The 24521-nt window shown below is 41.4% G+C and overlaps 1 protein-coding gene across 17 annotated transcripts in view; it reads left to right on the forward strand.

The window, feature by feature from the left end:
* CALCR (calcitonin receptor) overlaps positions 1 to 24521 on the forward strand; it is a 250005-nt gene that overhangs the window by 144735 nt on the left and 80749 nt on the right. For 14 of the 17 annotated variants that reach the window (XR_014792393.1, XR_014792394.1, XR_014792395.1 and 11 more), the window contains 3 exons: positions 992 to 1079; positions 10742 to 10895; positions 13661 to 13771. Coding sequence is in view for 14 of the 17 variants with exons in the window: in XM_084858820.1 (XP_084714946.1) it covers positions 992 to 1079; positions 10742 to 10895; positions 13661 to 13771 (353 nt within the window). In the remaining 3 variants the exon portion in view is untranslated. The remainder of the gene's footprint in view (positions 1 to 991; positions 1080 to 10741; positions 10896 to 13660; positions 13772 to 24521) is intronic. The other 3 variants (XM_084858823.1, XM_084858826.1, XM_084858832.1) reach the window with 2 other exon arrangements.

A 24521-nucleotide genomic window follows, 5' to 3' on the forward strand; every position in this document is an offset into this window, starting at 1 on the left:
TGTCTCAGTAAAAGAGGACACATGACCACCCTACCAAGGAATCAAAGCAAGGAAAAACAATCAACCATTTTCTGCTTGCTTTACAACAGAGCTGAAACTTTTTTGATTTGTTTGCAGTTTTGTGTCTGTAATTGCTGAAAAGCGCCCTTTTTTTCAAGGTATCTTGAATGCACCTCAAACTTTGTATATTTGGACCAGAAGGAACTGTGCAAAGCCCCCACAAAAAAACTATTTTTAAGGCTCCAGGAAACTGCGGTGCCTGAAGGTTGTATCCAATGTTAGTCCTACTTAGAGTAGACCAGCTGAAATGAATGAGATTTTTGTTAGACTAACATTGGACACAACCCTGAACTAGCACATGGAGAGTAGCTTAGGAAATGTCTCCAGCTTTGGGGGCAAGGGATGGTGCAATTTTTTAGCTTGTCTGATTAAACCTGGAAAGCCTGAAAATCAAAAGTCATAATAATTCAGCTTAAGTGGCATTTTGCAGTATACGGCTTATGCGCATTGACATCTTTAGAGAATCACCTTTAGGTATTATGAAGTCCATTGGAAAACTTTCAGGGTGTCATATCTGGATAGTTTCATCAGCACCTACACCAGCCTCCCTCAGCCTACAGGGCCATCTCAGGTTATTTTGGTGCCTTAGATGAGGTACAATTTCATGCACACACCCGCACACACCACTGCTGTTTGTTTCTGAACAACTCAAAATGGGTTCATGGGGGGAAAAAACTATGAGTCTCTTCGGTTATTGATTTCTTCTATTTTTAATTTCTTTAACATTACAACCAGGGATGTTGCTGAGTACTTAAAGGATTTGGGGCATGGACCCATAGGCTTGCTGCATGAGAAAGATTAGGGAAGTTTGACCTATACAGTCATTCTTTTATGCACACACGCATGCACGTGCACACACACACGTGGATATTGTCTTGATTGCCAATAGGTAAGTAAGATCTAATGGTGTGTTGTTTTTTCCGATTCCCAGTAGGGCCAGGAAGGACATATTGCTCCAGAAAGGATCTGCAATGGATAAAAAAAGCAATGGCTGCTTCTTACTGGTTATTCTACTAACTGTAAGTAAAAACAAAATGAAGTCCAACAACAGTAACAAAAGTGCTCCCATATGCATGATAAAAACCAGCAGAAGGGTTTGAAGGCCAAACGACACATGAGAGGGTCGAACTACACATGTAGTTCTGCCCTTGAGTTCAAGGTTGGTTTTCACAAATTGCCGATGCAGTGGACCCAATCCAGATAAGGACCGTATTGGGGGGGGCAAAGGGGACTTTAACCCTTTGCCCCCTGCTGTGGTTCTGGTACAGATCACCACACCTAGCACCTGCAGTTTTCTTTGCCAAGAAAGGTCTCATTGAAATGAAGGGGACCTTTCTGGACATTGCAAACTGTAGGGGGGGGCACAATCCAGGTCAGCGCTACACTGGGGGGACAAAGAATTAAAGCTCCCCTATCCACCACCTCCACCCCCTACACACACACATTCACATGAGTCATAATCCAGACTTGGCGGCCTGCGCTGGCAATTTGAGAAAAACAACCCTGCACTCAACAGCAGAGATGAATTACACAGGCAGGTATCAGTCAATGGGGTTGAATTCTTAGGTCCAGGAAAGTACCCCTACATTCTGCAGGATATCCTATTTTATTTAGTTATTTTATTTCTGTAAATATCATGGAAATCAAGGCTGCACACATAGGGTTCCTTGGTCCTCTCTCATCCAGATACTGACCATGCCCAAAGCAATATTGCTTCAGTAAGGTGGATGGTTGCATCATGTACCTTCAGGCTATGCCCTGAGAGACATACAAATGGACCAGAGGGTTCCCTTTCTCTGTTTGAGCTACCTCTACCCTGGTGGTGCACAGGTATGTCTTGGCAAGGGCAGAGGTCAGTGACAATAGTTGCTTCTCCGTCACTGGTAAACTGGGGTATCATCCTGTCCCTGGCACAAGACCATCACGTACATTCTCACGACAGCATTTGGATTTCGTTGCTTGCTCATATGAGCTGCAGTATTTAAGTGGGATCTGGACATATATGAGTCTGGAAAGTATCTTCTTTAAGTCCATCCTTAAAGTCAGTCATGCCTAAAAGTTATTGTTTTTGAGTGGAATGGCCTCATGAATTCTCAGCCTTCCTTTCTCGGGTAGTCATGGGCAAGTCACAAAGTCATTATTCTGCTTAAAACTGGCAGTATACAACTAGGGAAAGTGTAATGTAATGAATACCAGATTTGAAATAATAGCACTAATCAGTTACAATCACTTACAAAAGTTAATTCAGGCTTGGAAGGTACTGCTCATTATATGTGGTCTCTTTTTTGTGGGTAAAATGTCAGAAACTTATATTGAAAACCTACTTTTCAGCTGCACAATGCTAAAATGAGCTGATCCTGTTGTCTTTTTTAAAGTGTGACAGTATTGGAAGCACATCAGAATTTGTAGAATTGGGTGAATTACAGTGCAGACCTAAGCAGATGCAAGTCCCACTTAGCTCAATGGTTAACTCTCGAGTTAAGTGTGTTTAGCATTGCACTGCACGTTTTCTGCAAGAGGAAGGGTTCTGCTTGCAGAAAGTCTTCTGCCTGTTTTTTGGTGATCCATCTTTCCCCACGCACCACAGCTCGCTCCATTCAGCAAAGTCTCCTGACTCTCTGTGTAGCGTTTTCAGGGGCCCAAAGGGGCAGCTATGGGATTGAGGGGGCAGGGAAGTTCTGCCAGTGCAGCTGATCCAGCGTCATCTGGATCCATCCCCATATGTCTTGTGCAGCACTTATAATAGGATTGCATTTGTAGGTGCCTGTTTTACAGTTGTATCACTTCAGCTCTTAACCACTCTTGTTGTAGGCTTCTCAAGCCATATACTTGAAACATTTTCTCAATAGATTTCTGTTTTTAACTGCAGAGTTTTGAACAATGCTTATTTTTATTAATGTATGGGGAAAACATTTTAAAATGGAAGGGTAGCTTGTTGTAATCGTTTATCTCAGAGCTGGCCTACGTGTTCCATTTGGGCAGGGATTGGTGTCTCTGCTGCATATTTTTGATATATTCCCAGATGCAGCATTTTACAGCTCTCACCACATGAATCCTGGGCACTATGGAGGAAAAATTCTCCACTCCTCCTCCACGTCCTTGGTGATTGCTGGCAGGGAACAGGAAAACTCATGACTTTATAGGATTCATTCACTTCGTGCTGCCGGACGTTACAGTGGGTGGAGCAGAGAGAGTTAGAGATGCACAAAATGGACCAACTTAAGCTTTGTATGTGAGATTTGCATTCGATTTGACATTAGAGGTTTTTCTGCTTTATTGTATTTTGTTAAAGTTTGATGGGAAATCATACCTGATACGGCATTTTGCTTTAAAGGTCACAAAAACATGATATTCAATATTCAGCTAGGAGTATTGATGGAGGTGCCGTTTGTTCATCATATGAAGTATTTTCGGGAACATTTTTACATTCTGTTCTTATCATCCAGAGTCTTGGTCATAGAGACTGTGACGTTCTTCGTTAATTGGTTGCTTGTTAGCTGTGCATTATTTAAGAGTGTCCAATAGCAAGTCTCAATATTAATTAAGGCAAAATTTGCTTCTATCTAGACTCTGTTAACATCTTTTAGGTATAAAGAGGTTGCCAGCATTGAAAGAAAACTGCTCTTTTATTCCATAGTTTAAAAAAACACGTTTTGTAACAGTCATTTAATGCGTGGTGGCTTGATGGTCGTATGTATGACGTCATTTACTTGTACTTTTAGGAGTGACATCATATGTACGGCTGCTAAACTGCCACATGGGACATCAATTAATCAATTCTCTTCAGATGGATTATTACTGACTCCTTTCATCACATAACAAACATCCTGGTTGCAAAACCGTGAATCATTTCTATGTAATAAAGAAGACTTGTTTATTGCTCAAGTTATACCTCACTTCCTTATACATGGTAGCATCATTTATCCCATTTAAAATATTGTCTCAGACAGTCACTCTTTCTAAGCATAATTATATACTGTGAAAGTTAAGGTCATTTTGATGTTAAATGCAGTGGCATGCGTCCAAAGGACTGTGTAAATAGTTCCACGTGCTCAGAATGGCTCTAGACGCGTCTTTCTCAAACACCACTCTCACCCATAATTCATAGCAAGCTGCCTTTGAAACCGAGGGAAGTTTCAAAAACCATTTTTGCTAAGGAACAAGAAAAAAAATCTGCTCTTCAAAGAAAAATGTTTTTAAAAATCCACTGAAAATGCCCTCTTAAAGTAAGGACCTATGACAGGGCCTTTTCAGTTGTGATGCCCCAGTTTTGGAACACTTCCCAAGGAAGACTGCCAGGTTCCAGGGTTGATGTCTGGGAAAGTCAGTTAAATCATGCAAAATTGTGTCCATCCTGAAATGGATATTGTTCAAATAATGTTTGTGTTAATTATAACAATAATACCATTTTATGATTTTTTTTTTACTTTTGCATATCACTTTTCTGGATATGCATAATGTAGAAAATGTAGTATAAGTAATATAAGAGTCATTTGTAAAACTCCAAATTCAAGTCAGAGTTTTAGATTTGCACCCAGTATCTAAGATGTATCTAAGGGCCAACGTGTTCATTCTGGTAGCCACATGGTTGGTTGCAGCAAAAACAACAAGGAGTTTTGTGGCACCTTAAAGACAAAACAGATTTATTGGGGCATTACCGTTTGTGGACTAGAGTCCACTTCATCAGATGTGTGTTTGATAGTTGATTATTTTAGTATTGGCCAAGGCCAACCTGAAACATTTTGCTGCGTGAGATGGCGGACAAGATGGCACCTCCCTCCATTCCATGTCCAGCAGCCAACCGGACTAGCAGTTGAATCTTCCTTCAACACTGGCAACAGGACATTTCCTCTCCTGCAGCTGAAGACATGAGGCTAACTTAGAGCATCTGCTGCCTGAGGCAGTTGCCTCGTTTTGCCTAATAGCAGAACCACCCCTGGCATGAAATAAGGGTTCATTCACATGTATCCAGCTCACCACTTGATGCTACAATTATTAAGTCATGAACTTAATAATTGCAGCATCAATTATTGGTGATTGGGCATGTTTAGCCTTGAGAAGAGAAGACTGAGGGGAGATATGATAGCACTCTTCAAGTGCTTGAAAGGTTGTCACAGAGAAGAAGGCCAGGATCTCTTCTTGATCATCCCAGAGTGCAGGTCACGGAATAATGGGCTCAAATTAGAGGAAGCCAGATTCCGGCTGAACATCAGGAAAAACGTCCTGACTGTTAGAGCAATACAACAATGGAACCAATTACCTAGGGAGGTGGTGGGCTCTCCCACACTGGAGGCATTCAAGACGAGGCTGGACAGCCATCTGTCAGGGATGCTCTGACTTGGATTCCCGCATTGAGCAGGGGGTTGGACTCGATGGCCTTGTAGGCCCCTTCCAACCCTACTATTCTATGATTCTATGATTCTATTAACATGCATCTGATGAAGGGAGCTTGTGTCCATGAAGCTTATGCCACAATAAATCTGTTAATCTTTAATGCTCCATCAGACTCTTTATCAGATTCATTCTAGCATCCACCAATGCCCCTGAAAATGAGTTAGATTTATGTGGTTATTATTTGATGACAGTAATAATGTAGAACATGGAAGATGTCAATATGCATGTTATGAGTACAACTCTGTGCTCTGTTTTGGACAAGACATTGTAAGGCTACTTCCATACCAAAACACAAACACATTGAGGGTTCCTCCCATAGTGTGTGTCTCATCCCAAACTATAAATTAAGAATAAGGGGGAAACAAGTATTATTTATTTCAATTATTTAGACCCAATCTTTCAGAGTTCAAAAATTGCTTATAACTAAGTAGGGTGGCTACTTCTGAATCACCAAAAAAGAGGACAGTGATTTGCATAATATTTGCATATGCAAATTTATAAGTACATGTATAAATGCCAATTTAGAAACAATTATGATAATTTAAATAGAAATATAATTCATCTCAGTATAGTCTGGGAGACTGCGACCAGGTGACCTGCATGGTCGCCTGTTTAGTCTGCTGTCCAGGTGGTAACTGTTGATGGTCAACAGTTCTTATGGTTCATTATATTTAAACTGGGATTAGACAGGAGACCCCTTCAAACAGAGGACTGTTCTCCATAAAAGAGGACACCTGGCCACCCTACTTACAAGTAGAATCAAAACACATTTTAAAAATATAATGAACACTATCAGATCCTTATCACAGGGCAGTTGGCGGGAGATGGCCCTGTGGGAAGAGAAGGAGAGTCCAGCTAGAACAGGCTCTCTTTTTCTCCAACCTCTCTCTCTCTCTTCCCTGGAATCCTTAGGTAGTATCCAATGTTAGTCCTACATAGAGTAGACCCACTGAAATGAATGGGACTTAAGTTAGTCATGACTAACAAGTTTCATTACTTTCAGTGGGTCTACTCTGTGTAGGACTAACATTTGATACTACCCTTTGCTCCCCACAGGGCTGTTGGTGGTAGAAAGCCCTGTGGGGGACATTTCTCCTAGAGCAAGCTCTATGGTAGTCTTTACCTGCCTCCCTCATTATTAAGGATGCCATATACTGCAATTCCTTCTAGTAATGCGCTATATTAAGATCCATCTTAACCTGTAAGAGGGCATTTTCAGATGTGGCACCGCAATTTGGAACACACTCTCCAGGGAAGACCACCTGTCTCCAAGTTTGATGTATTTTGGAGCTAGGCGAAGACCTTGGTTGGATCCAGATTCAGACACATGCAATTGGACTGGTGGAAGTGGCTTTCTCCACCCCCTCCTCCCAATGGTAGCCCCTCCAGCCCCCTGCAAATACTACACAGAGGGCCAGGAACCTGCTCAGTGGGGTGGGATGCTGTGCAGAATGGAGCTCTTCCATCCATGGAAGGTAGATCCTGATCCAACTCTTCTTATTTGCTCAGCACTTTTCGATGTTGAGTTTTAAGTGCCCTTTTAATTTGGCTTATATACTGTGTAGCATGCTACTCCATTTTATTTTGATATTTGTATGTATTATTGTGATGTTTCAATATATGTCAGCTGCTCTGGGAATCTATTGCCTGATAGAGTGGGATAGAAATTTTCTGAGTTAATAAAATCTATTCAGTAAAACATTATGGATAATACCTGAAGCACTTATAACCTACATATATTTCACAAGGTTTTGAACAAATACTATGAACGTTGGGTGTAAGACTAGAAATACAAGTTAGTGGTATTCCCATTAATTTTTCAACCCCCGAGAAATTATCCTGGTGGTCTAAGGGTGCAATCCTACGCATGTTTAGATAGAAAAAAGTCCTGCAACTCCCAGCATCCCCCAGCCAACATGCTGGCTGGGAGATGCTGGGAGTTGTAGGACTTTTTTTTGTCTAAACATGCATACGATGGCACCCTAATTGTATTAAGTCAAACAGAATACCGTTGATCAGTCTTCCCTAACCAAGTGCCCTCCAGATGTACTGGGCTACAATTACCATCATCTCCAGCCAGAATGACCATACTGACTGGGGATGATGGGTGTTATCGTCCAACTCATTTGGAGAGGGCCAGGTTGGGAAAGGCTGCAGTAGATAGTAGGATGATGACAATGGAGCCTTCTAATTTTCTTCTTTTAAAGAAGCTGGTATTTATCTCTAAAAATCTTCATATTTCCCCTTCTTTGCACAACTGCAAGCATCTGTTTTAATCATGAAATGCTTCTACCAAACTGCAGAGGTGAGGTGAGTGGCTTATGAAAGCGACAGATTATCTGTATTTCCAGGACTCCTTGTGGGAGAGCTAAGCCCATAGTTTAGCCAAGATGAATATAGCAGAAGGGAAATATTTTAGTAGTGGCCACAGATACACCTGCACGTGTTATGAAGTGAAAGCAGAACAGCAAAAGTGAATGAGAAGAATATAAAAGTGAACACTAAAATTATCCGGTCTTTCAAAGGTTGCTTTGAATGCACATTTTTCATTAGGGCAATGGATTGCTGCCATTGAAGAAGCACATAAAGTTTTGACAAGAGTTTTAAACCAAAACAGACTTTAGTCAGAAGAAGAAATGCAGAGACAAGTCAGTAATGAATTATTCTGGCCATTTGTATACAAGACATTTGTTCTGTGGTTGTGATCGGTCACTCATGGAAGTTCGCAGGTCCATATGCACAATGTCATCATCCTCCAGGGCACCTCCTGCTCTTTGCAAGCTTTATTGTGGTTTTTTTCATTATGATGAAAGTCCAGCATTTTCCCTCCTCCCACTATAAATCACGGTAAATCTGTGATGTACTGATGAAATAATATAGTGCTTTATCGCAGCAATAGCACAGTGCCATCTAGTGGCTTTATAATGAAACATATAGAACTTGCCCAGAAAGAAAGAAAAAGGAAAGCACCACGTGGAAAGGAGCCAATTGTAATCCCACATGGAATCTGGAAGCAGACGCCCCGGTAAAGTTTCGTGATTTTAGCATCATGTAGAGAGTGCATCTTTCTGTTGAGTTAAGAAGTACACAGAAGGATGTGCGTATAATACTCTTGGGTTGACAAGATGGAATTACCTGGCACTTTAACAGTGTGGTTGTATCCATGTTTACTTGGAAGTAAGCCCTACTGGTTTCAGTGGGACTTACTCTCCAGTAAGTGTCCATAGGATTGGAGCCTGAGCGCATGAAATACCTGGATGCATTCTGTAAAATAATTTTACTTAAAAGTGTGCATTTTAAGGGAGGAAAGTGATTACACTTGAAATTAGTAGTCAGATCATTGGTCCATGTAGCCCAGTATTGTCAACTCTGACTGGCAGCGGCTCTCTGGGGTTTCAGGCAGGTGTTTTTCCAGCCCTGCCCAGAGATGCCAGAACCTGAGACCTTCTTCATCCAAAGCAGGTGCTCTACTGCTGAGCCACGGCGCTGAGGTTAAGGCACCAATCCTATACCCATTTACCATTATACCCATTTACCATTTACCATTTTACCCATTTCCATTTATGTGCAGAGACATGCACTTATCTGTTTCTTCCACAGAAATGAATGGGATAGGGAGCTCTGCAGATGGAAGTGGGAAACTATGAAAACATGAAGACTTGTCCATTCCAGATGCCAAACATTTTACAGATTGTAGGCTGCAGTGTTTGGTTTACTTTCTCAGTCCTGAGGGATGCCTGTCCTCTTTGTGTTCTTTTCTGTTCCTGAGTCATAGTTAGTAGCACTGCCTGCCTGTCTCATCTTCCCTTGATGTCTATCTTGCCCATAAGGATTAATCCTTAAAAATGTGCTTCCTGTACCCAAAACAGCTTGAACTGAATTTCTGCTGGCTTTCAAATCCAGTGGACTGGGACAACTCTTCTCTAGGGCTGAAATGCGCCTGCTGGCTGGTCTCAAAATACTTTAGATAGTTTTTAAGTTTTAAAAGAGTGGGGTCTCCTCCCTTTCTAGCACAAACCATCTCAAGCATGGCAAATGGGGGGAGGGACACCTGCCCCCTAGCAGTATTTAGCGAATTACAGTACACGTTGTTGAAGCTCATAAGGTTCATAAGCAGTCTCGTCGTATTGCTGCTTGAAGTCTTTATTAACACAGTCCTTGATTGGTGGACCATCTTGGTGGACTCTGCCACAGGGCTCAGTAACCTGTGGCCCTCCAGGTGCTTTTGGTCTATAACTCCTGTCATCTCTCACCATTCACTCTGCTGGCTAGGGCTGAAGGCAGTTGTAAGCCAAAACATCTGGAGGGCCACAAGCTGCCCACTCCTCTCTACCAGCTGGGCTACAGGGTCTCTGTGTCTTCTCCACCCAATCTGTTTTCCCTGTTACAAGTGTTTGTCATCAGCACATGTGTACATTCACACTACCACAGGAAAACGGGAGATCTGGAGCCCTCAGGAGGTATGCTGGAGAGGTGAAGACCCTTGAGACATCCAGTCCAGGGGTGGGTTTGCCTGGCCTACAATTTAATTGGGGAATAGGGCTTTAAATATTGGCACTTTAAATTGGGGTTAAAACACACTGTTAAGAACAGCCTAGAATGGCCTTCCCCAACCTGGTGCCCTCCAGTTGTTCTGGACTTCAGCTCCCATCAGCCGCAGCCAGCATGGGCAGTGGTCTGGAATGCTGGGACTTGTAGTCCAGAACATTTGGAGGGCACCAAGCCAGGGAAAGAAAGCTGCCCTTTTAATTTTTTTTTAATTAAAAGCTGCATATGGAACCTGATCATTGAGATAGCTCTGTTATTGGTGCTACGCAATAGCCAAAGATGGCAATGAAGCATACAAGCCATGGTCTAGTTGTGGTGCCCTCCAGTTGAAATCCACTATGCATTACAGCTGCCCAGCTTGTATTCATTAAAAAAAGAAAAAAAGATTGCACAGAGTTCCCACACGAATGCCGCTCAAATGAATGAATACTCGTGCAGCACCACCGCCACAGGGATTGTTTCCACATGGAAATGCAATATAAGCTCTTGTAGGTCATCAAAGCATGCAGTCCTTTGTAAAGTCCTACTCAATCCTACATTTTGCCTTCTCGAAAGATGCCTGCCATAGAGGGGAAAGCACTATACATTTTTGCTAGCAAAACATAACATCTTGGTGGCAGCCTTAAGTATTTGAGCAGATAAAAAGGTCTTTGAAGTAAGAATGATGGGTACCTCATGTTTTTGATTATATTCGCCTGGTTTTACTAACATACATTAACAGATTTTCCTCTTTGCACAGAGAATGGCTCCAAGTCTCTCTTCTACTGTAAGTTATACTGACCCCACATTAGAACCTATAGCAACTGAACATTCAACAATGCGCCAGAAGATAGTAGATTCACAGTTCAAATGCTATGAGAGGATGAACAGAGCACCTCCTTACAAGAAAAAAGGTAAAAAGAGAGAGAAAGAAGACTGCACTTTAATACATTTCTGAACTGCTATAAAGAAAAAGGGGTGGGGGGAGGCTGTTGTGAGTAATCAGTTAGAAAAGGATAAATGGACATATCAGCTGTTTGGTGATAAATGTAAGGCTGGAGATCACAAAGAACTTTCTAAGCAGTGAAAGAGTCAAGTTTTGCAATAGCAATCACTTACAACACTTGTGTGAGCCATAAAACATCTTAGGGTGCAATCGTGTACATGTTTCGACAGAAAAAGGACCTACAACTCCCAATATGGCTGGCAGTGGAATGCTGGGAGTTGTAGGACTTTTTTCTGTCTAAACATGCGTAGGATTGCACCCTTAGTTTTTTAAAACTCAGTTGGATACATTCAGTGGAGCAACATTTCTTCAAAACTTGGTTGTAGATTTGTCTGCTAGTTTTTGCTTTTACACTGGCTTTTTCTCCGGAATTGCCACCTTTGGCTCATTCACATTTAGCAGAATTCAGAATTTTTCAGATTATTGCTTTCCAGTGTTTTCAGTGTTCTCCTGTGGGTTTTTTTCAGGGGTTTGCCTGAGTTGTGGCAGAGATTTTTTGTGGGTTTTCCTTTTGTAAAAAAAGAAAAAAGGAACATAATTTCAGCACCATTCTCTTGAGTGTTAATAGGAATTAAAGGGCTACTGCACCTTTAATTAAAGCTTATTCCATGTAGGTTTTACCCTTTTACTGCTTCATCGTCAGTGCAGTTGTGGGATTAGTGATGCATAACTCCTTGGCTGCCCCTTAATTAGTTGGCTTCTGTTCCCCACTGGGTTTATGTATGTGTTTAGTTGATGGCTTCCTTTCATTATTTTTTTCCTCTTTTTTCCTGTGTTTTTTGTGACAGCTGCTTTTTTGGCATTTTAATCTTAAACATATGCAAGAGCAGGCCTTTGAATCATATGCAAGAGCAGGCCTTTGAATCTTGCTATGAATCTTCCTCCTGCTCCCCTGTGCTGAAAACTTTGGGCACATCCGTCCAAAACCTGAAATGGTGTCCCTGTCACAAAAGGAGGAGGGAGAGTTCTATCTTTCACCTTGAAAATCTCTTTATAGGATAGAGTACAAAATATCACAGTCAAGACTATACAGTGGAGAACTGAACTGAAAAGACTTCATTGGACAACAGTAACAAAAGAGTGGGGGGAAGTGATTCTTTTAATGAGGCTAAATTATTGGGGATAATAAATAAGGAAGCTGAAAATACGTACCCAAAATAAGTTTATATAGAAATAAAATTGGCTTACTCTTTTTTCATAAAAAAAGAATAATGTGTGTGGGGAGAACCTGTTTATTTCCCCTGGGTGAAACATTTTGTATAGTCTACTGAAAAACACAAATGTTTTTCATTTCACCGAATGACAATTGTTTTCAGCGTGGCAAAGAAAACCTCCTACATAGCTGACCCTGCTGTCTTTCAACAATGTATTTTAGTTACACTTGAGTTCTTCTGTTAATCTTTTCCATTGATTCTATGAAGTGATTCTTTCATCTCATAAAAATACATCGCAAAGCTGGGAGAAAATGGAGTATTACTTTGAAAGAACTATGATTTTGTAGGGAAGGGTGTTGTTGGACCCCACACCAAAATGCTGTTATGATTTATTAACAAAGTGATTTTAACATCTTTGTGTTTCTAAGAGAAGAATATGTACACATACAAACCATATAATGCCCTTGAAAAAAAGAAGACTTAGCACAACTGAAAGACTTTAAAAGATAACATTATAATTCATTTTTGTTGTAATCATTCAAAAATGTGCTATATTGGAATGTTTGCTTGTCTAAAAGCAGAAAGTTTCAATCTTCTCATGTAATGACTGCCAGCAGTTCAGTAGCTTTTGTCATCTCTTAAAATCTATAAACAGCTGTTAATCTGATAGCTTCTTTGCAAAATGCTTATCATCCATTTTGTGTAGTATAAGAGCACTGATGGCTCACTTCAAGCCTGACCATCAAAACCAATGGATATTTTCTCTCATTTGACAATGCAAAGGATTGGCCAAGTGCCTTAGATTGTGAGCTTAAACACAAATTCTTTCCATGTGACTTGGGTCCTCACTCAGCCACAAGGTTTATTGGATGACCTTGCCCAATCATAATCTTTCAGTCTACAGGGTTGTTGTAAGCATAAAATGAGGTAATTTCCAGTGCCAGCTCTCGGTTTTGGAGGGCCTTTGGGCAAGACACCCTCAACGGGCTCTCTTCACGGCCCTGGCCACCAGCTGTTGCTGCTCCTCCTGTTCCTCATCATTGCTGCCACCTGCTTCCTTGCCAGGCAGAGAGCCAGTGAGCAAGTAGGCAGTGCCAGCTGCTCCTGCCTTTTCTCACCACTGCTGTTGTTTGCTTGCTCGCCCCCTCTGAGCTAGAGTAAGAGGTGGGTGAACAACCAGATTGCAATGGTGAAGAGGAGGAGCAGGTCCAGGAGCTCTTGTGAGTCGGAGACCTGCTGAGTTGTGGCCCTTTGGCCAGTGCCCAACCATGTCTGCCCTTGACACCTGACCTGGTAAACCCCATGCACACCACTCTAATCTGCTTGGAGAAAGGGCAGGGTATAATGTGAGAAGTAACAATAAGTAATATAATACTCCCTTAGAGTAACAGTACTAACCAAGTATGAGAATCCTACCAACATTTCACTAAGCAAAAGGGCAGAGGGATCATCAGAGCAGGAAAAGAAGGTCAGTTGGATTTTCCTAAACAATAAAGCTTTGTTCTTTCTGGATTTCTAGGGCTATTCTGTAACCGGACATGGGATGGATGGTTATGTTGGGATGACACGCCTGCTGGAGAATTTGCTGACCAAAATTGCCCCGATTATTTTCCAGACTTTGATCCAACTGGTAGAGTGCTTCTTTTTATCTTTAGCAGATGCATTTAGAGTGCTTCTTTTTATCTTCAGCAAATACGCTTAGGGTTTGGAAATTAAAGGGGAACTCTGTCAGGTATTTAAAACTGAAGGTCTTGTTGTAACTTCGAAACACTGAGCATGTTAATTAACATGCATTTGTAGCATTTCTGAGTTGCTTCACCACCAACTCAGCCACTGAACAGAATGTTTCTCTTTACAGCATATTGTAATTTGACTTATCCGTGCACCCCTTGAAGCCAGTATGATGAAAGTGGCATTTTTTGTTTTTAATGTTGGCCCTGGTTTTATAATCATTCTATTTTTAGGTGTCATGAACTGAATAGCAGCTGCTAAAGTGTGTTCATTTCTGTAAAATGGATATTGTTATTGCCTGGGATGCTCTCCTTTATTTTATGGTCCAAGACAGATTTTAAAAGTTCTTGGAAGAACAGACCCCCCTCCAAAAAAGCCAACTAAACAAAACCCACTTTATTAAGCCACAGAGCGCCTACTGCCTGTTATTGCTGCTTGGATTATTCATAGAAATACATGCAGCCCAAAAAATACATTGCAACTTTCAAAAAGGTTATCCTAAGTTCATATGTGTTTATCAGTTCGTAGAAGAAAATCAGTAAACACTGAGAATAGTAAGCACAATGTACCATGGTGGTGTAGGTCTCAGATGCAAATGTACGTGTATGTTGCTTCAACATTGCTTCTGGAGTGTTCTGTCAGCACAGCCTTGGGAAACTTCAGCCTCGGGAAACCACAGCTTGCCATGATGTCTGGACCCAAAACTGTGGTTAATCTTAATTCTGATTAAGCCAGTTTTAGTATGGTTTGAAGTTGGCTTATTTGAAACTAACCATCGTTAAGTGTGTTTTTTAAACCACCTGGGGGCTATTTATTTATTAATTTATTTAATTTCTTAATCGACCATCTGGCCAGTCACCCGGCCACTCTGGGCAATGTACAGCAATACAATTTTAAAACAATACAATTCTACTTTAAAACATCATATTTCTAAAAATATCCTAACCCACCCCAAACGCCTGCCTGAACAACCACGTTTTTAATGTGTGGCGGAAGCTCATTAAAGAGGGGGCATGGAGGAGTTCCCTAGGGAGGGCATTCCACAGAGTGGGGGCCACCATAGAGAAGCCCCTTTCCCTCGTCCTCACCAGCCTAGCTGTTCTGGCTGTGGCTGATGGGACAGAGAGAAGGCCATCCGAAGCTGATCTTGTGACGGGGCCTGTCTGGTGTTGCTGAAGGCACTCCTTAAGATAGACTGGGCCAGAACCATTTTTGTTGATGGGTGGCATAGAAATGCCATAAATGTATAAATAAAGATTAACCACAGTTTGTCAGGTTTGGGCAACATGGCAAACAGTGGGTAATCAAAAACATAAACAAACGTCGCATAATTTTCACAAATTTTGGCTGCAATTTGTGCAATTTGTGCAAATTGCAATTTGCACAAATGTCTATTTTCACAAATAAAAAATACAGAAAATCCACTAGCTGTCCCAACTCATTGCGGACTGAGTCAGAACCCCTAGCAGAAGATGACCCAAAGTCCAGGTGGCCGAGCCAATGAAAGCTCGTCAGGCCCCACCCCTTGAGCGGATTCCTCCGACATCCCTGTTCCCTCCCCACCCCTCCGCCACTGCTCTTACACACAAAAGCATTTATGGATGACTTTTGATGCCATCCATAGTAATCTATTTTCTTTCTTCTCTGCTTCCTCTGCTCTTCTATATTTTTCTCCACTTGGCACTATCCCCGTATCTCTGTCCTCATTATCTTTTGTGTCAATGGGAGAGGCTTCTCTGCAGTTCTGTGTATCAGTGTTCAACGCACACACTGCAGCTGCTGGGCAAGACAGCGTGTGGCTAGAAATGGACTTCACAGGTGACTGATCTGCACTGGGAGATTTAAACAAAAGTGTGCAAATCAGGAAATCTTGTGGTGACTGGTACCTGCTACTAGAGGTGGATGTCGCTTGATAGTGGCTTTGTAAGAGCAGGTTTTACTGTACTGAAGAAATGTGCTAGGTATTGATATGCAGATAATTGTCTTCAGCTCTGATTTGTTCCTGTAAAAAGACAAACAGATTCTGGGTTGGATGTTTCTATGGTTTCTTACTTTTCATAACTAGAAATGTAATTATCAAGGCTATCTTCACTCCAGGCCTGGCTTGTAGAAACCATTTATCAAATTAGTGAAATCTAGGGGCATTTTTACACCGAAAATCAGCAGAGGTTTGCATTTTTGCCATGTTTGTTTTTTGATTATATGCCAAAGTGATGATGGGGTTCTGTGATGAGTGATTTCCAGTCTGGACTGGATCAACCACACCTACCCATCAGGGCATACCTGATATATCTGTCCATTTTGTTTTGTTTCTGCAAAATATATATGGCACAAAATGGTATCTGAGTCAGCACTATTTTGGATAGCCAAGGGCTCATTTCACTCAGGTGGAAGTCACCTGTATAACCTCTCTGGCTTTCATTTTCTTCTTAGCTAGCACTTCTGTGCAGCTTTATTCTGTCAAAAATGAGCAGCCTTAAAGCAGAATGACATTCATATTTACTTGCCCATTTCTTAAGTATTAGAGCGAAAACAAACAAAAAACTTTGGGACTTGCAGAAATATCCTGGAATATTTTGTGATATTCAGATATTTGTGGAAATATTTGTCCTCAAAACTTAATGTTGCTGAGATATGGATTTAAAGACTCTTTTGGTTGGCAGTTTGCTAACACCAGTTTCCATGGTTGTTTCGAGATAGTCAGTATTTATCTACAGGGAATTGTCTGGCATTTGGTGATATAGCTATTTACTGACACTGCTATAGGCAGTGAATATACTGGATGGGAGAGGGTAGAAGATCAGTCTGGTATTTCTTTATACTTAGGTAGTTGTATCCAACTATGTCCATCCACCAGGGTACATAGGAAGCTGCCTTATACTGACTCAGATCTTTGGTCTATAGAGCCCAATAGTGTCGATACTGACTGGCAGCAACTCTCCAGGGTTTCAGGCAGGATTCTTTCTTCACCCTAACTGGAGAAGCCGGGGATTGAACCTGGGACCTTCTGCATGCAAAGCATGTGGAATGGACCCCCTGGGGGAATGGATTCCTTCTCCCCCGGCAGCTTCCCATATGCCCTCATATCTGCTCTGGATGGTTAGTGGACCCTCCAGAGCACATTTGGAGCAGTGGAAGTTTGCAGTGGAGACAAGAAGGGTGTGTCCTATCGTGCCAGTGGTAGTCTGCTTGCACAACGTTGGATGGAACCCAAGGCAATTTCCTTTTCATATTTTTTGTAGAATGAAACCCCAGCAGCATGTAAATGCTTTCCTTTTCCACACTTCAGGCGGTAGATCAATGGTAGAGCACATTTTTGCATGCATAAGGTCATAGGTTCAGTTCCCTACTTCTCCAATTTTTTAAAAAAAAAAATGGATTCAGGGTATACCCAGTTTGCACCTTCTGGTGCAACACAGACTTGGATGCTATCTGGGGTCAAAGTCTGTTAATTTCTGAGCCTGCAATATGATTGGCGGACCCCAAAAATGTGTTCAACAGCATGTGTACATTTGACCATGCGCACACAGAAAAAGCATACATTTGAAAAATATGCCCAAATCTACTTTAATCAATGGGAGAAGAATGCGTACATCTCAAAGAAGTGCACAACTGATGGGTACGTTAGGAAAATATGCACAAAAATACACACAGATATTCATGTAAAAAGAAACAAAAATAAAGCTCGCAATCTGATACGGACTCAAATTGGAATGAACTTTGAGGTGGAATTCAGAGAACTTTGGTAAGCTTAAGTTTTGCTGATATGCACATCCCTAGAATCGACCATACTGGGCTAGATGGACAGATGTTCTGACTCAGTATAACTCAGCTTCATATGTCTGTTCATTGCCACACAGCTTGGCAATTGCTGTGTGTGTGTGTGTGTGTGTGTGTGTGTGTGTAAAGGCATTGCTCTTTCTTGTACTCTGGGAACATCACCCCTGTGGCAGGTTTTAGCAGATCTGCATGTGATCATGTTTCCCATACTGAAAGGATAATTCTGGAGCACACTTGAAAGTGCATAATATGATGCACTTAAACATGCATAATATGATTTTGTTATGAATATGGTTCTGCTGTCTCATATAGTTTTCTGACATCATTTTTTATTATTATGGCATTAATGATGAAGGTTTTTATGGGCTTCTCTATGTGTTATAGGCATTATGTGAAAGTTAAAATATTCTTTTCCCCACACTCTCCTTCCCTTAAAATAATTTATTGGTGTACATAATTGCATCAAGCATGTTCCAGAATTATCCTTTCAGTATGGAAAACATGATCACATGCAGATCTGCTAAAACCTATCACAGGGGTGATGCTCCTAGAGCACAAGAAAGACCAATGCCTTTATACACACACACACACACACACACACTGCATACAGTCATTCCTTCACATTTAGAGCCTCCATCTCTGGGAATAACTAACAGTAAATAAAATAAAATAAACTTCTGAATCCCCTTTAAATTTGGATGTGGGAAACCCAGATTCTAATCAATGTAGAAGAAAGGTGTGATGTAACTGTGACTGAACATTTTCAGAGTGTACTTGCTAGGGGATGTTTAGATGCAAATATGAGCAGGAGGTAAATAACATTCTCTACTGGCTTAACCCTTGCTCCCAAATACCAGATCAGATGAATACTGTGCTTCTTCAATATGCTACAGCTTAGAAAAGTTCTCAAGGGGGAGGAGTTCCATAACTCTAGGGTGGCTACTGTTAAATCTCTCTGTGTGGCTATACCTTTTAAACATCTTGTGTAATTATTTGTTATATATATTATACACACATTGATATTATTAAAAGAAACATCCAGTCATCCTCATCCATGTTAGCAATGTGTAATTCTGCTAAAATATAGTTCGGCATAGAGCTCCAAACTTTTCTTACTTTCTTACTGAGGTTGTACTGTTGACTTTGGGTAGGCTGCTAGTTTTACCGCACTCAAGAAACAAGCCCCATGGTTTCTTCCACAATTCAGTTTTTCCTGGTATAGCCCTAGTTTGCGCAAATGTTAATCTTGGGCAAACCAAAGCATGCAATAAACATTCGTGTTATTGTATAGAATGAAATGTTTTAACAAAATTCGACAAATACAGGATCTTTAGGGCCACCACAATACTAGCATCTACCATTAGTTGTACTATATATTTTAAAAGTAATTTCCATGAGCTAAGTTGCCATTGCGTAGCCAACGTAAAACAGTTCTCACTTCTGCTCAACCCAACTTAAAATAAAGTCATCCCTTATGGGTGGGGAACATGTAGCCCTTCAGATGTTGTTCAACTACAATTTCCATCATCCCTCACCATTGGCTATGTTGACTAGAAGTGATAGGAGTTGCAGTCTACCAACACCTGGAGCGATACATGTTCCTCACCCTTGTCTTAGAGAATAAGGAATTCAAAACCACATCAGAAATATTATAAAGTAAACCTTTGTTCTATTTAACCATTTATGACAGGGCTCTTGAACCGCAGGCACATGGGCCAAATCCAGCCATCCCTAGATGGCCACACCCCCTTCCCCTGGGGGACCTTTCCACCCAGGAACCTTTCCCCTGACCACCAATCTTTTGGTGGCTCCCTGGTTCTTGCACGCTTTTTCCCATTCTAAAAGACTGAAATGCCTCTCCTGAGGCTTCGTTATTGTCAGGAAAAGCTTTAAGCTAAAATAGGCTGGTATTCTTGGCCCCAACCCTTTTGCCCCACCCACCACTGGAATGCAGCCCTCGAGAGCTTCTCCAAAATTGAATTCAGCCCTCTAGCTGAAAGAGTTCCAGCACCCCTGGGCCGTGTCTCCACAACAATGGAAGGAGAAGGGAGGAGTGGCTTACCCGCATTTTTCTAGGAACTGTTTTTGGTCCAGGCAGGGCTACACGAGGGTGTGCATCACACCATTCTAAGCCACTTCACTTCCGGGGGGGGGGGTGACCGTCATCTGGCAGGGGCCGCTCAACCAATAAGAGAGCCTTCCCCCAGGCTCCCCACTCCTTTCTCCCTAATGAAGGTGCGAAATAGTTGCTTCCAACGTGCACATTAGGGAGAGAAGCCTCGCAACCAGCCCCAAGCCTCCTAACCCATTGATGCGCTGGATCACTTTAACAGAGTGCCAAAAGAGTTGCTTCCGATGTGCGCATTTGGGGGGGAAGCGTCACTGAGCACAATGGGAGTTACTTCTAAGTAGACACTAATTGGTCTGTGCTGGGAAACAGGACAGGAGACAGGAAACAACCCTTGACTGGGGTCACAGTGAAAGGCACACCCTGGGCCGGGCTAGCATACCTGAGCTAAATGTGGGGGTTGGGGCACACAGCAACTATACAGCAGAGAAGCCAACTTAAGGAAAAGAATCGGACTTTAAGCAGTCTCAGGAAATCTGGGTTTTCCCTAATAAGCTCCAGGGTGGCTGCTGGATGGCCACAGCATCATGTATCCCTAACAACCTCAACACCCAGCCGACTTGGAGTAAATCACTGGTGGAGACACCCCCTGATGTATGTTTTTTGATAGTCCACATAAGAGTCAAATAAAAGCCTATACATTTTTGATAACCTTTTTTAGAGCTAGCCAAAGTATTGCTGAGCAGAAACTTTGGTGGTACAAATGGGGGGGGGGGTGCCATGCTAAATCCCCCTCCCCAGTAAACCCACTTTTTACCTTCAACTTTGATTTCTCTTTGAGTGTTTGCTGCCAGAAGAATCCAGCCATTTTTGCAACGCATAGTGCGATAAGCTTGGGAAGTCACCACTTGCCTAGGCAATGCAAGATCTCTGTCTTGACTTTCCCTGTGTGTAGAGCACCTCACACACAGAAAAAGAAAGGAAGCCATTGGTTTCCTTGGCAATGCTATGCTCTGCAAAAAAAAAACAGTGGCAATCATCCTGGCTGCCAACAACAGTCATAAGAAAGGAGGTGAAGTTAAATGCAAGGGTGGGCGTTGGACAGTGCAAACAAGGCTGTAAAATGAATAGCTTAGTCTTGGCTCAGTTCTACTTTTAAATCATCATCTGTACGTTGTGTGCCCTTACTGACAGAACATGGTACATCGAGAATAGGAAAGGTAAACTGAGGGTGTGAAATTAGTCATATAATTCTGTGGATTGTTGTGTCCTATTTAGTTTTCATCTAACTGTCTCAAGGTGAGAGGGGGAATTAAAACTGACAATAATCTTAAAAACAAATGTCTTCGATTAGCTTAGATCAGGGGTAGGAAAATTACCTCACTCCACAATTAAATAAAGAAGTAGTAGTACAGGACTGCATGAACGAAGAGAAGACTTCAGTGAAGTAGATATTACCTCAGGCCTTATATTGCCTAGTCCTGGCTTACAGCTGTTCTGATTTAGGCCCATGACTTCATTTCCCATCAATGAAACAACAGCAGTGATTGAAGCAGACAATTTAAAGCACCCCTCCTTTCTTTCTACACAGTGTATTGGGACAAATCTTCAATACTGAGGTAGTTAAAGTTCCAAAAAGCTATCTTATTGCTCCTTATTATAGCCCTACAGAGCAGAGGGCTGTCAAGGAAAATGTCCTCTGATTGATTATCCTTGCTCATTGCCAGTGAGTCAGGCTGGTTGAATAGGGTCTGGGGAAAAGAGACATACCATTTAGACTTCATAATTACTAGACCAAAGATTTTCTCTCCCCACTCCCCGCCCCGAGTCGTTCCCGAGTCACAGTGATTTTCTAAGCAGCTGAAGCAGTATCCCTCTCCAGCCATTGGAGGAGAGAAATAAACGTTGTTAATGTAATGATCCCTTGGATATCAATGGGAGGACATTAGGTAAACATTTGGTACATTGTGTTCTACCGCATAGTCACCTTTAATCTCTGTTTAAGACTTCAAATGCTTTCCAGCTTTAGATAGTATCTGGCAACGGATGCCGTGGAGAAGATAGGAGGAAAGCAATCTAGATGATCTGTAAGTTAAATTGATGGGTGGCTCAGAGAATATGTTCTTTTCTCGCATATTGCCTGGGCACGTATTCACATTTGAACATTGGATCCCCAGAGCTGTTGTGCTGAGATATGTAGTTATTCCAAAAGACTTTTCCTTTGGACTGCCTAGAGTCTGCTTATTCCAAGTGTTTCTATATAAAGCGTGTTCCTGGTCATAGAAAGTGAACACGTTCCCTCAGTTCTTGGATTGTTTTTATTTATTGATTTAAAATTATTTTTAGGCCACCTTTAAGGGCAGAACCGTGTCACCATGTTCTCTTGTTTCTTTCCTTAAGGTGAAGGATACAGTCAGGGAATCATGGTGATGAACCAAATGTATTATTTATTAATTTGTCAAATTTATATTTATTTATTGTTTCTTTCTTTGTTACATTTCTGTATGGCCCATTAGCTGGAGCTCTCTGCATGGTTTACAATACAAAGCTTAAAACTGTAAAATACAAAATACAATAACATAGTAAAACATAATACAAAACTATACGTTTAAAACAGAGTAAAACCAAAATAGGGACCAAGATAAAAGTCAGAAGCAATGCAAAGATCTAAAAACACAAATTTTTAAAAGTGAAGAGCTAAAAGTATTCTGCCTTTTGACCAAATGGTGCTCAAGGCAGTTAATGACAATAGAGATACAATAAAATATAGTAAATGTCAATAATACATAGTTAAAAATGTTTAAAAGGTAAAACATCATTAAAAACAAATGGTAAAACCAGTTGCCTCATATTTACCAATCAGCTTATGGGCCAAAGCCTTGTCTAAATAAAAATGTCTTTTCCTGCCAGTGGAATGCCATCAGCGAGGGGGCTACCCAGGCCTCCCACAGCCAGGAATTCCAAAGCTTCAGGATAGCCACCAAGAAGGCCCTATTGTGAGTTCCCACCAAATGTGCTTCAATGTTGGTGGGCTAGAAAGAAGGGCATCCTCTGTGGATCTTCCCCAGACAGCCAGGCAGGTTCATATTGGAAAATGAAGTCTTTCAGATAACCTGAAATCAAATTGTGTTGGACTTTAATCTTGGGGTTTGTTGCCATAATCTTGGGGTTTTTTGAAGTTTAACTGCAACCCAGCTTCTGCACTTTCTTCTTTCACCTTTGTCATAAAGTTCCTCCTCGCTTTCAGCCATCAAAATGGTATCATCTGCACATCTGAGATTGTTAATGTTTCTTCCAGTGATTTTAACTCCAGCCTTGGATTCATCAAGCCCAGCACGTCTCATGACGTGTTCTGCGTACAGGTTAAATAAGTAAGGTGAGAGTATACAATCCTGCCATACTCCTTTCCCAATCTTAAACCAGTCCGTGGTCTGTTCTTACCATTGCTACTTGGTCGTTATACAGATTCCTCAGGAGGCAGACAAGATGATTTGGTATCCCCATACCACCAAGAACTTGCCACAATTTGTTATGAACAAAACAACTTATACTTCTGCCTTAACTGTTAAGACATCTTGAGAATGTACACACTCTTGTTTTATAAATTTAAAACATATTGGTGGATTGGGGGGGATTGTAATAAAAAGAAAACCGTGCAAGACTAAAGTCAGTCCATCCCTGCTTTACATATGGCATGGATATTAAAAGTGGGACCTGCAACAAAATGTGGCAGCATAAAATGTTCCTGTTCAAGATTCCAGCCAGCCATGCCCTCTTCTAGAATACTCTATTCCTTTCCCACGACCCCAGCAGACTCTCCGTATTCTGTGGCCGCCGAGTATGTTCGGTCTTCATTGGACTGTTTTGGTTCCCCACCCCCACCCTTAGGTTCTTTTTCTAAATATTTTTTTGTACTTCTGCAAGCCTTGGGGGAGTAAAGGGGCCAGAAGAAATGCCAGCTTGATTGAAGTAGTAGTTTAATGACTAGTTATGCAACCTCTGAACACTTCTTTTTTTAAAAAAAGATGTAGATGGTTTATTATATTTTTAATCTTATTGTTTTCTATTGTTGTTTAGCCACCTTGTGGATCACAATGCTTAGACATATGGGTTATAAATATTCTAAATAAGTAAGTGATGCAAATGGGTGCCTGAAGCTTATGAACGGTGCATGTGGGAAAAGTAAAATAATCTCAGGGTCTCTGCCTGGGAGACCAAATTCCTTCCTGACCTCAAATAGGGTTATCAGCATAAAATGAACTTCAACATTGTGCTCATTTTGTTTCAATTTCTTAATTTTTATATACGCACACACAAAACCAACAACATAAATGCTTTCCAAGGACACCAGCTAATCAGACCTCTGGGCCCTACTCTGGGTCCATGTCCATTCAGAGCAAGACGCTGCTAGAGTAATGGCTTTTAGCTTTGCTGTTTTAAATCTGTATTTTAAACTCCTGCACTGCTGCTAGGTATTATTGTGGTTGTATTGTTATATTGTGGTTTTAATGTTCTATATATTTTAAATTGTTTTATTGTGTGCTCTTTGGTTTTAATTTTTATGAACCGCCCAGAAAGTTTCAGCTATTGGGCGGTATAGAAATGAAATGAATAAATAAATAAAGGCTGAAGACAGTGGAGGCTGGTGGCTCTGAATTCGGTGGGCTATAAATCCATTCTGGGTTTCAGTCAGAACTAGCCAGAACTCTAAATGAGTTATCCAAGATGCTGAACCTATAGTCTGAGCAGCTTGGATAGCTCCCTTAGATTTCTGGCTGGTTCTGACTGAAACCCAGAATGG

The sequence above is a fragment of the Heloderma suspectum genome, chromosome 5 (genome assembly GCF_057233095.1).
Source record: "Heloderma suspectum isolate Gila_16-S chromosome 5, 16-S_ref, whole genome shotgun sequence".
NCBI lineage: Eukaryota > Metazoa > Chordata > Lepidosauria > Squamata > Helodermatidae > Heloderma > Heloderma suspectum.